The sequence below is a fragment of the Orcinus orca genome, chromosome 11, assembly GCF_937001465.1.
Source record: "Orcinus orca chromosome 11, mOrcOrc1.1, whole genome shotgun sequence".
Classification (NCBI taxonomy): domain Eukaryota; kingdom Metazoa; phylum Chordata; class Mammalia; order Artiodactyla; family Delphinidae; genus Orcinus; species Orcinus orca.
Window position 1 is genome coordinate 87,244,210 of NC_064569.1, and position 14,974 is coordinate 87,259,183.

The following is a 14,974-nucleotide window of genomic DNA, read 5'->3' on the forward strand; positions in this document are numbered from 1 at the left end:
CCGGAAGGCACCTCGTCAAGCTCCCCGCCAAGTCTTCTACCTCCCAATGGGCCCGTGCAGCTGGCTGATGGAGGTTTTTATCATCCGCCCCATTTCGTCCAGGGAAAAACGGAGGCTGCGAAAGGAGAACCCGGCTTCTCTGATCTTCTGACTTGGAATCCCGCGGTCTTTGCCACCACGCACACTACGACCACGTGCGGTGATCACCACCGTCGCCTTTGGTTGGTTTCATACCCCCCTTCCCTTCACCAACCATCGCGGCTGGAAAGAATGTGCCTGGCGCTTCTCTGGGCTCTGAGCAAACGGCTGTGCACGGTGTTGCTGCAGGAACAAACGGGTTATGAACCAGGCACCGGCCGGGGCAAGAGGGGCGCCTCACACAGCGTGGTCAGGCGCACTCCGAGGAGGCGACGCTAGCTGAGATCAGGGTGATGGGAAAGAGCCGGTCACGCGGGCACATGTTGGGGAGAGGTAGATGGTAAGGAGAGTTCCAAGTAGAGAGAACAGCGAATACTCAGCCCCTTTTACATCCACTACCTCGTTTAATTTTACCCCACACTTTGAGAGGGGACACTTTGCCCCATTTTACAGACGAGGAAACTGAGGCCCATAAAGAGTAAGGCATTTACCGAATGGGATTCGAACCCAGCTCTCTGAAATACGCTAAGCCCGGACTCTCCAGCCCGCGTTCCGCGCCGCCTCTTTTCTTCCGCACCGTGACCTTAACTCGGCACGTGCTGGCCCCTCGCCCCCCATCCCAACATTGTCCCACTTAGGAGGGCAGACTGGGGGGCTTTCGGAGGGACCGCGGAAGTCGCGCCCTGCTTGGGGTCCGGGTTAGAGACTCCCTCGCCCTGAGTTAGGGACCCCTCCCGCGCGTCCCGCCCCTTCCGCGGCCGGGCCGGCGCTGCCTCTGTCCATGGTCAAAGCACCCGGGTAATCCGCCTTTCTCTTCCGCCCGCCGAGCCCCATTCATATTCTAATCACAGCGCGGCCGGCCCGCGAACGGCCACTTTATCGGGGCCCGCGGAGACGCAGCCGGCCCCCCCACTTCCACTTCCAGCCCCCCAGCTCCTCGCCCCCCTTTTTCTGCACTCTACACTCAGCCGAGGAGGGGGTCCCTGGGAAAACCGCGTTCCCACTCGCAGGCCCGGGCTTCTCGCAAACTTCGTGGCTGGCTGGGGGCGGGGGCTGGAGGAGGGAGGAAGGGACCGAGACACAGACAGACTGACAGACAGAGTTACGGGAAGAGGCGGGGGCTGCGGGGAGTGTCAGAGAGACCAAGGGGGATAGAGACAGAGAGGGGCAGAGTCCTAGGGAGAGACAAAGAGGTGAGGGGGCAGGGGCTGGACCGAAACGCACGCAGCCCAAACCGGAGACATAGAGGGACACAGAGGACGAGGGAAGGACAGAGGGAGACAGAGACAGGGAGGCAGGCGGAGAGAGAGAGGCAGATACACCCAGAAGATAGAGAAAGTTCTGGAGATGAGTCAGCGCCTCACACCCTCCCTGCCAAGCGGCCTTCTCGCCGCCCGGGGTGGGGGTGGGGTCTTAGGGCTGCAGTTCCCCTTCCCCTCCCCTTTCAGCGCTCTCCACTCCCCCACGCGTGTCCGCGGATCCGCGTGGAAGGGAGTCAAGGCTTACCTCATCCCCAGGGCTCCCACTCAAAATCTAACCCGGGACCAAACTTGGGGGGCCCAAGAGAAGCGGGAAAGGAGTGGGGCCCACTCGTGGCCGCGTAGGCGACTCACCAGGCTCCTCGGAGCCCCCTGCCCACCCCCCAAGCCTGCGCCGCGCCTGGCCGGATCGGGGGAGGGGGGCTGGGGGGAGGGGGCCACATCTAAGCCAATTTTGATTTCGCCTATAATGAGTGCCGGGCGAAGGCTGGAGAAGGCCTCTGGAACTTTAAATAAGAAAAACGTTGCTAATGCTATAATAGAAGGGGGAAGTCGGAGGGCTGGGATTGCGTCGCTCTGAGCCCCCCTTTTCGGAGGCGGCTTTTCTTATTCAAAACAGGCCCACAATGGGCTTCACAGTGCGCCTCGCCACGGCCCCATCTGACGAGCGGCCATTCATCAGGCCGGCTGGCCTATCAATGACATTGCTCCCATCGGGGCTCCTATAAAATGATGCTTTTTCCCATGAAACATCCGCAAACATTTTGACGGGTTTGGCTTTGCCCGGCTGGATTACTGAGTGTCCCCTTGCTCGCTCGCTCTTTCTCTCTCCCCCTTCTCCGAGCTCTCTCCCTTCTCTCTCTCTCTCCTCTTTTCTTCTTTCTCTGTTCGCCTTTCTCTTTCTGCCTTTTCCTTTTCTTCTTTATCCTTCCGTCCTTGCACTCTCTGCGTCTCTTTCTCCTTCTCCCCTCCTTCCTCCCTTCCTCCCTGGGCAGCTCTAGCACAGGGGACCCCCAAACATCAGGACTTTTGGGGGGCGCCTGTGCTGTCCATGGGAAGAGCATGCATTGTGGGTTACTGGAGGAACCCGACATGGATTCCACAGGTTAGTCCTACTGGTGGGGGTTGGGGGGAGACATTGGGAGGGAAAGAAGAGGTAGAAGGGGAACTTCAGCAAGAGTCGCAAAAAGTTCAGAAGGGTCAACTTGACAGCGGAACCCCAGGAAATAACGGAGCCTGCAGAAGTTTTCAATCCCATGCGATGTGCGATGTCTGTAAGCGGATGCGTGGAAGTGTGCGCGTGTGTAAGTGTGTGACTGTATGTGTAAATGTGTGTGTGTGCGCGCGGGCTGAGGAGCGCGCTCTTGCTAGCCGCGGACACAAAGTTATGTAAAGATTCGCTGGCTCGCGGCGAGCTCGAGGTGCCACTTGCAGAAACTTTGCGAGCCGACCGCCCCCTCCCGGGCCCGGCTCCTCCCCCGGTTTGGGGGCCCCGGAATAGCGGTGCGCTCTGGAGCTGGTGGCTAGGGCCAGGAAGCCGAGCGGAACGCCCCAGAGGCGGGGGAGGGCGACGGCTCCGCACAGCGCCTGGGAGGTGGGGACAGAGGCTCCGACTGGTAGAGATGCGCAGCTGGAGGGAGTGGCGGCGGCGAACCCGGTGGTCCTGGGGAATCCGCGCCCGGTCTGGAGGAGGGAGCCCCGGGCCGTCCGAGGCGGGGTGTAGCCTCCTTGCCCGGAAGGGGCACCCGACGATGCGCTCCGCTTGGGGATTGTAATTCTGCTGAAGGGAGGACAAGACGCTGAGCGGCTGGCGAGGCCTGGCGTCTGGGTCTGCAAACTGCTCGGCACTTTGGGGTCTGTTGGCTGTGGGCATCAGGTTTTGGGGTTGCGGCCGTCCGTAACAACAGAGAAAGCAAGCCAAGGAATCTCTTACAACGAAAAAGCCCAGCGTCTCGGTTCTTTCTCCAGTAGAGTCTTCGCCACCTCCCAGTTCTAGCGCCTTTGAAGAGCCGCCAAACTTCTAGATCAGAGTTATGCTCCCTGTGCCCCTTCCAGGTGAAAGAAATTCTCTGGAAGTTCACCTCCTCCCCCAGCCGCAGTCTTCCAACCAGTGCAGTCCTGTCCCGGCTTGGTTGCAGCCTTGGAGTTTCGTGGGGAGAGGCAGAAACAGGGCAGTGAGAGCAGCCTGGGCCGAGGCAGCAGCTTGACGCGATGCTTGAGGGGATGCCTACGAGCATCCGCTGCTGGACTTTGCAGCGCGGAGCAACAAGTGCCTTCCAGTCTCTGCCATCCCCTAACACACGCGCGACTCCTCCCTGAGCAAATAAACACCACAAGATTGTTTCCCCATCTCCACTCCGAAGCAGGCTGGAAATGGATGTGGGGTGGGAGTAGGGGTCATCTGGGCATTGCCCCAGATGGTCTTTCTTCCGTCCTTGCAGATAGATTTCCAGCCTCTCCTGGCTTCTGCTGGGGCCCTGGTGGACAAGACGCCCACCCCCTCTGGCCAGGGGTATATTTGATTTTCCAGGGTAATTGTCTATCTCTGATCTCAAGAGCTAAGTCCTTCTCCACTGCGCTCCCCCGCGTGGGTGTGGGTCCCCTGGGAGTGGGGAAAGGCTGAGCCCCGAAGAACTCCTTACTATGTGCAATGACTAATGAAGGTAAGGAGAGGCGTCGCCTGCCGCCCGCCCGGCTGCGGGTGCGCGGCCAGCCCTGCTGAATCCTCTCCGCTGGCGGTAAAGAGGGCGCCCAGAGAGGGAAAAGAGACCCTCCCTACATACTGCTATGCCAAGTGTTAGTGCCACTACGCACCTCCTGGGCACCCCAACTTTAGAGGTGAATATCCTTGAACAAAATTAAACCCATGTCTGCATGGTTTGTGACCAAGTATTTGCAAGGGGTTCACGTAGGGACTTGGGGTCTCCATGCCCCGCACCAGCCATGGCCCAGCTGGGGGTTTTAGCCACCCCTTCCACACGACTGGAGCTTCTCGGTGCGTTCTGGGGAGAGCTGTGGGGTTGTGGAAACGTTCTGTTTTCTGTCCTCTAGCTAGTGGTCGTGGAGACACCTGGTCATTACTTACAGCAGACACCCGCAACGGGTTCTGAAATCTTTTCTCCCATCCACTCCCCTCCCCTTTTCGAAAATCTGAGACATCCCTAGATCGCCATCCTGAACTCAAAAAGTTCTGGGAAACGGCAGCGTGAAGAAATGACACGAGGCGCACCAGGTGACATTTTCACTCGGGCTTGCAAAACCGACGACAAGGGAAGTGCGGCTCGGCGCGGTCCGGTCCAGGACCTTCCCTCACCTCGCTTCCAGAGAACTTAATCCAATTAGCTTTTCTTTGGAGTTTCCCTTTTTATGTAAAGGTCCTTTCTCCCCGTCTTGCTGAGACCTGCGCTCCTTGGAGCAGTTCGATTCTGCTCCTTTTACGGCAGATTGCGCGCAAATCTTACGGCAGAACCACGAATATTATCGTTATTATTATTTCATTCCGAAAGGGCTGGAACGATCGATTCGCAGCAAGTGCTGGGGCGATGTCCGGAGCGTCCGGGGTCGGAGCGGCCGGCGGGCCAGGCCTCCGTCCCTTCCTCTTAAAAGGAAAATCACCGCAACGTGCCTCGGGCCCGGGAGGACAGTTTTGCAGGGGCCGGGGCTCTAGTGGTCCGCCTGGGGGCCCCTTCAGCGTGGCCTGCGGAAACGCGCCCCTTTGTTCCGCGCACCGAGGCGGTAATATATTCCTCAAGTTTTCCCAAAATACTCAACAAGTGTGAGGGCTGAGACAATGCCCCGTCGGAGAAGGCCGGGGAGCCGGCGCGCGCCTCTGGGCCCTGGCCTAGCCCGCCGCGGAGTGCCACAAAGCAGAGCTCCTCTCACAGGAGGCCCGCAGCGCGACCGGGCTCGGGGAGGCGGCAGAGGCCGCAGGCGCACGCGTGGGGCGGTTGACGCGCCCTCCGCCCGGTGCGCGGTTTGCAGCTGCGTCGCTGCCGGCTCGCGCCTCAGCCCCGCGCCGCGCAGTCTGCGCCGAGCCCCGTGTGGCCCGCCGTCCCCACGCAGGCCGCCGCCGGCGCTTAACGTATTCGTGGCCTGTGGCTCCAATCCCGGCTGCCCCTCCCCGACGAGCGTTGCTCAGTTACTCAAGGTACCTGGAAATTCGAGAACGAGGGGCGGGGTGGGGGGAAAGTAGGTAGAGTTTTAGGCCACAGAGAACTTGTGCAAAGTGGGCCGGGGCCAGGTTGGTCGCCTGCGCAACAGTAAGGGTTGTTTCTTGTTAAACGGGACGGCGCCTTACGGAGGGGCAGTGACGAACCCGACCTGGAAACTTCTGCCTCTACCCGCTTTCCGCCGCGACCTCCAAAACCCAGAGCGGCCAAAGCACCCCTAGAGCCGGATTTGAGCTCCCTGGGCTACAACGGCGGGAAGACACTCTGGTCTACAGGCCTCCGGCTCAGCACAAGGCCCGACCTGGCTCCGAGGGCCCGCAGGTGGGGACCTTCAGTGGCTTTGGCGTGGGGCCGGCGGGGCATAGAGCGCCCGGGTGGGAGGAGGCCCCGGGCCTAGGAAAGCAGCCGTCTTCTCCAGCCCCGGGACTCGGACTGCGAGCTCGGGGAACAAGGGGTCGGAGCTGTGAACTTTGCCCCCGCGCCCAAATCAGACTGTCTCGCCCTCCCCGGCCGTGTGTGTGTGTGTGTGTGTGTGTGTGTGTGTGTGTGGCCGGTAAAGGGGGCATGCTCGCGCCACCCTCGCCACCTGCCAAGTGCCGACGTCTGGGTTTGGCATCAGGGTCAACTAAGAGCCGCGTGGTCCCCAGGTCCCCAGTCCGGGTGGCTGCAGCACTAGCCAGCGCGGACGCGGCGTGCAGGCCGGGCTCGGGGAGCCCCGCACGCGACTTGGTGCGGCGGCCCGGGACAGCGCGCTTTCCCACCCGGCCTGTAGGTCCTGGAGACCCGGAAAACTTTGCAGGGCCCGCCCGGCGACTAGGCCCTGGGATTTCCATAGCTGCGCCCGCCCCCCTCCCCAGCGCGTCGCCATGGAGACTGCTGGAAGTTGGTGGTGGAAAACAGACCCAGCGCAAAGCAAAATATTATGAGTGCAGTTGGGGTGACTTCAGGGGGGGCAGGGGACCGGAGGGCATGAGCGGGAGCCAGAGGCAGAGGCCGACAACAAAAGGCCGAGTACGAGGAGGAGAGAGGAGTTTGCACGGGGCCTCCCCGCCGCTGTGTGAGAGCTGGACCATCCTGCTTCCCAGAGGCGCCGAGGTCTCTAATTTCTCTCCAGCAGCTACACCTTTTCTCAGCCCGCCTGCGCGCCCTCTCTCCCACCCCTCCTCCTCCGGGTTCTCGTCCAGCCTCCCTCCCCATCCCGAAGTTAGGCGCCAGCTGGGCAGTGCGCCCGCCCCCCCCACCACGAGCCACAGGCTCACCAACGTGAAAGGTTCTGGCTTTTCTTCCCCACGACCCGTGGGTCGCCCCAGATGAATTTCTCATCGCCCCCCCCCCCCAAACTGGATCTGAAAGGGCAAGGGGTTAGGATAAGGCGGGAAAGAGAAGAGAAGGAGGTGCCTGGTCAGAAATCTTGGAGGGGTGGGGAGGGTACTGAAGAGAAGATCCTCCCAATTTTTTTCTCCTTTGTACAGTGGGGAAAGCTCGGGGTTATCATTCTGACTCAGCCACTTGTAATGATACTTTAGGTAAATCTTCTAGCCTTTACAAGACTAATTTTAATTGCCTGTAAAATGAAGGGTAAGACAGCTCGCAGATTGGGATTCTCTGACAAGTTAGACGTATCCGTCTTTACTATAGAACCCAGGTTACCACTATCTGAACTATGATCCACTGCGCAATTACTGACTCTCTCCCCAAACGAATAATATACTAAAATATTTTTACAAGTCATTTAGGATTTTAAGAGTCAAGAACCTTGAATAACCCCCTTTTAAGGACCTGTAATTGCCTTTCTCAGTTACATCTGAGGTGCTTTCCTTAAGGCGTTAGATTTTATGGAGCTGTACCCGGCGTCAACACTGAAATGCCTCTGGGTGGTGAAGTCAGCATCACAGACCCCCGCAAATGCTGGATAAGAAGCCACACTGGCCCATGTGGTGAGATGTTGCTATCAAGAGTACACCAGACTTTACCCTCTGTTGCTCAAGCTTTTAGGAAGAGGTGAGGCTCTTCTCACACCTGGCCACCCCTCCTAGTGATATGTTCAGCAGAGGAGTCCTTCCATTCTCCCCAGACTCTGTTGCCTCATCTGTAAATGAACGGATTGGATGTAAAGATTGCCACGGTCTGTCTGAAAGTTTATGACTAATTTACATGCCCGTGTCTGTGATACCTGCCTGGTACTACGTTTATAAAGTAGTTCATCACACATTGATCCTCACAAGTGCTCCACGAGAGAGGTATTATTGTGACCTGCATCAGGCACAGGGTTTCTCTTCTATTTCCAACACTGCAAAATCGTGATTCTAAGTCAAGTTGATGTGTGTGTTTGCCTTGGTGTCTGTGCAAAAAAAAGAAGGCTGGAAAGGTATGGAATGGTGACATCACAAGTTGGACGCCAGACAGTCAGGTCTCCACTTGCATAGACCCCTGAGAGCCTGCCCTGCCTGCTGTACAGGTTACTTGGGACACTCTTCAGCTGCCCTTCCAGGGATGCACTGTTCTGCAGGATGGAAAACGTGGTGGTGGGGGAGAATCTCTGACGTTGCTTCTCCCCACACCCACTCTATTTGAGATGTCTTTGCAATTTTATCAAGGTTAGGGGAGAGAATAACTCAAAGACAGATAATGTGGAGGTGTCAGGTAAAAGTTAAAAAAATTACTTTGGGTGAATTTATCGGAGGTTTTATTCAGTCTCGCTCACTGAGCACCTGTTGGGTGGCAGAGCCTGGGGATGAATAAGGCCACAGTCCCTACTGTCAAGGACTTTAAAACGTTTTGATGAGGGAAGGCATGGACATATTGAGAGTGGTGAGCGCTACAAGAGACAGAAAAATAGTGTCCCCTTGGGGCCTGGAGGAAAGGATGCTCTCTCCTGTTGAACACCCACCATGTGGCAGCCCCATTAACAGGCACTTTACCACACATTAGCCAGTTAAGCCTGACAGCAGTTCTGGGTTGTCCCTTTTTAGGATAAAAGAGGGTCTGGAACTTGCATAGGGTCACAACTTGTACGTAGCAGAGCTGGATCGGAGGCCAGACTGGGAAAGCCCGTTCCCTCGCCCCACCCTGCCTGCTTCAGCTGGACACTGGTAGAGCGCTAGCCTGGCAGGGCTTGGTGATGACGCTGGCCGCCAGGTGGATTTGAATCCCACTTGGTGAGAAGGGAAATGCATGGATGAAAGTGGAGGAGCAAGGAATGTTGTGTCTTTGAGCTCCAGAGAAAACGTCTCTGAAGTTGTCATATGATTCTGGTTTTGAAGAGGATTTTAAACGATGCAGTGGTAGGAGGCAGTGCATCATAAGGGTTGAGTAGAGTATAGACTTTGGGCAAATTATAGCTTGTTTCATCCATCCATTCATTCAAGAATTCTATGTGCCTTCTATGTGCCCTGCATTCTGCTAAATGCTGAGCTTTAAAATGCCATCTCTGCTCCTCTGGAGCATAAATTCTAGACAGAGAAACAGATAAACACAAATATAATCTCAGCTAGTGATACGTACTATGAAGAGAAAACACTATCTAGATTAACGAAGATAGAGTGTGGTGATGGGGAGGTTGCTACCTTTCACAGGGTGCCTTTCTGCCACATGAAGCTGTGTGTCTTTGGTCTGGAAGCTAGATATTGCTGAGCTTCAATTTTCTTACAGAATTGATAGAACCGTCTGATAGGGCTGTTGTGAGTCTGCAATGCGAAAGTGATAATAAATAACATATATTCAATACTTACTATATGTTTTCACTTTGCTAAGCATTTTAATTTAAATGCATTATCTAGGTAATGCTCACAACAACGCTATGAAGAAGGAACTCTTATCATTTGCAGTTTAAAGGAGGAAACCAACAGGCTCAAAACTGAAAAGTTTCTGAGCTCTAGAAGTTGGGCTGTGAGACATACCTTGACTGCATGGGAAGCAAGAGCGATCTTAATTGCGTGTGCCAAACTTTCCTGAGACAGAATGCAAGTAATAAATCTAGGTTTTTGTTTTCATTTTTAAAGCTAATGTTTGTCAAGTGCCTTTCACATGCCAGGCATGTACTAAGCACTTTAAATTCATTATTAGTTGTATTTTAAAATATATGTTAGGGGTACTGTTATTATCCATTCCATATTATGCAATGGGAAATGGAGGCAGATAAAGGATATCCTTGAAGGGGGTAAGTACCCTAACCTGCAGTGATCCACACTCTTAGTCACAAGGCTATACTGTCTTTCTTTTCTTTTTTGTTTTAGCGAGGGAGAGGGTTGTGTTGGAAAGGATGTCCAATGAAAGCGTATATTATTTTAGCAAAAGCATGCTATTTTCTTCCTGTAAGAAAGCATTAGGGTAGTCTTTTATACTGTGAAGACAAAATTGTAAATTATCGTTGGCAAAAATAGGGACATAAAGGGACACATCTTTACTACAGATGTGAAATGCACTGTAGTCTTCTCGGGGATTCATTTGAAGTTCAGTTACCATTCGCTTTGTGTCTGTGAATGTCTAGGCTTCATTCATGCTCACATACAAACATACCTCAGCCAGAATAAACTAATGAGGCAGAAGCCATTAAGTACTGTGATTATATATGTAGCCTTTTGGTAATTTAACAAACCATATATTAGAGCTAGAAGTCATTCACAGATATGTGTTCCCTATGGCCTCAGGTATATGTGGGTGTGCTTTAAGGAAAAGAACATGGGCTTTGCTATCGGATAGACCAAGATTTAAATCCCTGCTTGGTCACTTGCTAGCTGTGTGACCCGGGGCAAATGACCTAAGTGCTCAAGCCTCAACTTCCTTCTTTGTGAAAAATCCACTCTTTACCTTCTAGGGTTCTTAAGAGGATGTACTGGGGAGGAGGAGGTTGTTGGGTGAGATAAGTAGGGGATTAAGAAGTACAAGCTCCGGTTATAAAACAGATAAGTCACAGGGATGTACTGTAACAGCATAGGGAATATAGTCAATAATGCTGTAATAATTTTGTGTGGTGACAGATGGTTACTGGACTTGTCGTGGTGATTGTGTGGTAACGTATTTGTCGGATCACTGTGTTGTACACTTGAAACTAACGTAATATTGTATGTCGACTATACTTCAAGAAGAACAAAAAGAGGATATAGTGAGATTGTGCACTTTAAGTTAAGCCTGGCTCCTAGAAATTGCTCAGTAAATGGCAGACCTTACTATGATTGAAAATAATTATGTGGCCTCCTGTGCCAAATCCTAGGTGTCTAGTTGGGAAAAGGGGATAAGAATGCTGAAAAAATTTTAGATTGTTTCAGCATATCTAGATGTTTTCTGCACTACGTAGACATAGTCTCAATTCTCATGTCAAGATAAATCATTCTCTTCTAAAAGGTTTTAGGCTGAGGGATTCATGTCATATTCATTTCTCTACCTTTCCCATGAACAAGGCATTTTATGTGCTTCTGTTTGCCATGGTTTCACCCTTGCGTTTTCCAGTTTGTTAAAGGAAGTGGAAAATGTGTCTTTGTAGAGGCAACACCTGTTGACTGGGATTTGAATCCTGCAAGAAAGTTAGTTCCATGGAGCTCTCGGAGGAGACGTATGGTGCACACCTCTGATGAAGGCCCCTACACAACCCCTGACACCCTCCCAGTTCTAGAACGTGATGGCCCGCGTTCTTCATCCACTGCCCTCCCCCCACTGCCCAATACGTGTAGGCATCACTGTTTTATTAAAGACTGAACCATTTTACACTTGACTTCCAAGAAGGGGAAACCAGTTTCAAGTGAGTCTTTCTCTGAAACTTGTTTTAGCAGGAAACGCGTTTAGCTCTTTGGCCTTTCTTGCATCTTTTTCTAACGTGAGGAGAAAATGTCCATTTGTTCCGTTTCTGTCTTTATAACTTGATTTTATCTACATTGTGGTTTCTGGGTTTTTGAAATATTAACAGCTTTCTTTAAGAGAGAGAAAGATCATAAAAAGCAGAAAAGAAAGAATGATATTCAGCCCTTCTGTTTTCAGTTGAATAGGATCTGAATTTAGGCAACCAGGGCTGAATTACCTGTGCCAGTAGATTACGTGGTTTCTGTGCTCAGATCTGATCCTCAGAGCAGAATTTCTTTAAAATCGGTATATAGTCTCCACTTTTGTGGTTGGTTAATCCTCAATAAAATGTAAAAGCATAATCTGCCTATGAGCCATCAAGAATTATTAGTAGACAGGTGAACCTTGACGTGTTGGGTTTATATTGTTGTGATTGTTTTGCTTTAACTCAAGGGGATAATAAGAAAGCCTTTGAAAAGACTTCAACCCAGTGAAGGTTAGTCAGGGCTTAGTGCCCTGCGTGTTTTCCGACTACCCAATTGTGCTAAAGGTCAGCATTGTTTAGACGCAGCCTAAGTGAGATTGATGAATATAGCAGATTTTTATTTAACTGGAAGGGAGAATTACTACTTCATAAGCAGTGATCTCCTGAATCCATCATGTTGGAGAAAATGCAGTATCAGTGAACACGAGTGAACTACTCCTGAACTAGATTTTGAACTGTCATTTGAATAATCTAAAGGGTGATTAGTGATTGCTAATTATACCGCCAGCAACCAATTTTTGAGGCACGAACGCATTTCGTGGAGAAACGTATGTTAACATGTTTGTTTTGAATCTTGTGACGGCTCTGAAGTCATTTCAAGCTAATATTAGACTTTTGAAGAAGGAGGCGTTTCTTTGAATGTTACAATTACAGAATTTATAATTTTTTTAAAAAGCAGGGCTGATATTTGAGCTCCACATCATCTTTTTCTGAACGATGAGTCTAAATTTGGGGGTGTTGATACATGTGATGTATTTATAGTTTGTGAACCGGTTCTCAGAGCTCATGGGTAGGTGAAATTCCTCTTGAAGTTGTTGGGGTTTTATAAAGTTCTGGAATTGGGCCCATGGCATAAACGCAGATCTGTTTATGGTGGAATTGATTGATCACTTTAAATATTTCGCCGTGTTTTCTTTGTGGTGTTCAGTTCCACTGCTGATAAGAAATGTAGAGTGGGGGCAGGGGGAGAATTTGGGTGCCTCTATAAGTTCTTTGTTCTACCGAAAAGAAAATCAACTAATTTTGTATCATTCTTATATGGCTATGAAAAAAGCTAAAATTTCTGTTTCTAGGAGTTGTTTTTTTTTTACTTGATGGCTCCTTTTACAAAAACAAAATAGTTTCTCCACAAAGCATTATTAGACATCATAAAAAAAATAAATAACTTTGGCTGAGAAAGCCCTGGGAGTTTACAAGGAAGGAAGATCCCAGAGGGCTTCAGGCCCTCAGTTAAAATGTGAAAACTTTTAAGCATTGGAAAGAAGATTTCTAAAGCGTTGAGCTGTTGTTGTGAGAGGGCCGTTGGTCTCCATGAACTTTTATTTTCAACTCAGTGGGCAGAGTTTTTGAGGTTGCTGTGGTTTGGGTAGGGGACCTTTTCAGAAATGCCAGGCTTTTAGAAAAAAAAAACACAGCTTTTCTTCTAATCAAGGCTCCGTTTTAAAGTTTGAAAACTTTGCTGTGATTAGAAGAATGAATTATTTGCCTGCTTTGTTGGGGTTTCCTCCGGGTGCCCAGGCTGCAGGGCATTCTCCGCCTGGGCTACCTTGCAGGGCGCTGCTGAGGAGGCACTGGGAGCGGGGAGAGCTGCCTGCCTGGACCTGGTCTCACTGGCAACAGGCGTGAGCCTCACTCAGGCTGGTTGAGCCCCGAGCGTAGCAGGGAAAGCGTGCAGGGCAGAGAGGTCCAGAGGGGTCCAGAGAGATCCGAGAGATGAGGAACCTAAAAAAAGGATTCCCTGTGGGTCTGCGTTCTGTTCAGAGTTTTTCTTGGTATTGAGACATACGTAAAAAAGAAGAAGAAAGGAAAAAAACACCAAAGCCGTATGATTGTACATAGTACCTGGAGACTATATATTGATACATAGATTGTTTTTGAGAAGGAAAGAATGAAGGAAAAGGGAATGAAGAGAGACAGAAAGGAAAGAAGGAAGGAAGGAGACAAGGGAGGAAGGAAGGGACAGAGGGAGGATGGGAGAGAAGGAGGGAACTACACGAATTATTTTGGTAATTGACGGCAGGCTGCCTTAATGAATTATTTTCAAAATTATTAGTTGCTTTTTTTAATCAAGTGACTCCCTTTTTGAAATCGGGTAGCAGATTAATCACATTTATAATCTTTTCCAATCACTGTGCTAAATGCTTATGCACGTTAACTCATTTAATTCTCATACCCAACCGAAGGCATTATTTTCCCCATCTTACAGAAGAGGAAACCGAGGTGCAGAGAGCCTAGGTAACATGTCCAGGCCAAATGGCTAGTGTCAAATGAGGATTTGAGCACAGATTATTCTGATTTCAAAGCCAGGCTGCCTCCTTGCCTCCTAAGACCTGGAGTTAGAAGGAGGACCTCAGAGGTGTCCATCCTAGCTCACCTGCTCTACTATGTAACGAAGTTCAGGGTCAAGGTACCCCTGATCCTGGGGGAGATGGCCGCTCATGCTGCAGTTCTCTGGAGCACACTGTCACGGGTGTCGGTGGGCTTCTGGCTGTCAGGGGCACCTGGATGTGACTTTGGTAGCAGACTGCTGACTGAGGACACCCACGGGGGCCCCTTCCTGCGGGGGCACCTTCATGTCAGGTGTTCCTTTCATCTCTAATTGTTCTCAGGGCTTCTGAGTTCAACCTGGCACCACCACTGGGGAGGTATCCCCCGCCTGCCAGTTACTCTGGCAAATCTGACATCTTATATCATCAAAGGCTTCATACCTATTTACTTACAGACATAATTTTCCTTACAATAGGTTAAGCATAAAAACCTTGGGTGTTAAAGTAACAGCCCCTTCCATTGCATAGCATGTCACAGTTTGCAATCACTGTTACAATCATTTTTCAAAATATTTATTTATTCATTCATTTATTTATGGCTATGTTGGGTCTTTGTTGTTGCGCATGGGCTTTCTCTAGTTGCGGCATGCAGGGGCTACTCTTTGTTGCGGTGCGCAGGCTTCTCATTGTGGTGGCTTCTCTTGTTATGGAGCATGGGCTCTAGGTGCACGGGCTTCAGTAGTTGTGGCATGCGGGCTCAATAGTTGTGGCACACGGGCTTAGTTGCTCCGCGGCATGTGGGATCTTCCCAGACCAGGGCTCAAACCCGTGTCCCCTGCATTGGCAGGTGGATTCTTAACCACTGCGCCACCAGGGAAGTCCACTGATCCAATCATTAATAGCAGGGAGTTTGCAATCACTGATACAATCATTAACTGCTCTAGCTATAGAATCCCATAGACTTAGTGAGAACCGGCTTTGCCATGGGCTAGATGTATGAATTCAGCAAGTCACGTGACCTCTCTGAGCCTCAGTTTGCTTGTTAGTAAAGTGGGATCATGCAGAGTACCTATCTTAGAGGGTCTTGTGAGGATTAAATGA

General features: G+C 51.3%; 1 protein-coding gene across 3 annotated transcripts in view; it reads left to right on the forward strand.

Moving 5' to 3' along the window:
- Positions 1–2,038: 2,038 nt before the first annotated feature.
- Positions 2,039–14,974, forward strand: part of RFX4 (regulatory factor X4) — a 166,013-nt gene continuing 153,077 nt past the window's right edge. For 2 of the 3 annotated variants that reach the window (XM_004269419.3, XM_033427560.2), the window contains exon 1: positions 2,039–2,502. In XM_004269419.3, the coding sequence (XP_004269467.1) occupies positions 2,460–2,502 (43 nt within the window). In that variant the 5' untranslated portion in view covers positions 2,039–2,459. Of the gene's footprint in view, positions 2,503–5,857; positions 5,888–14,974 lie in introns of those variants that run through there. The other variant, XM_049694413.1, reaches the window with a different exon arrangement.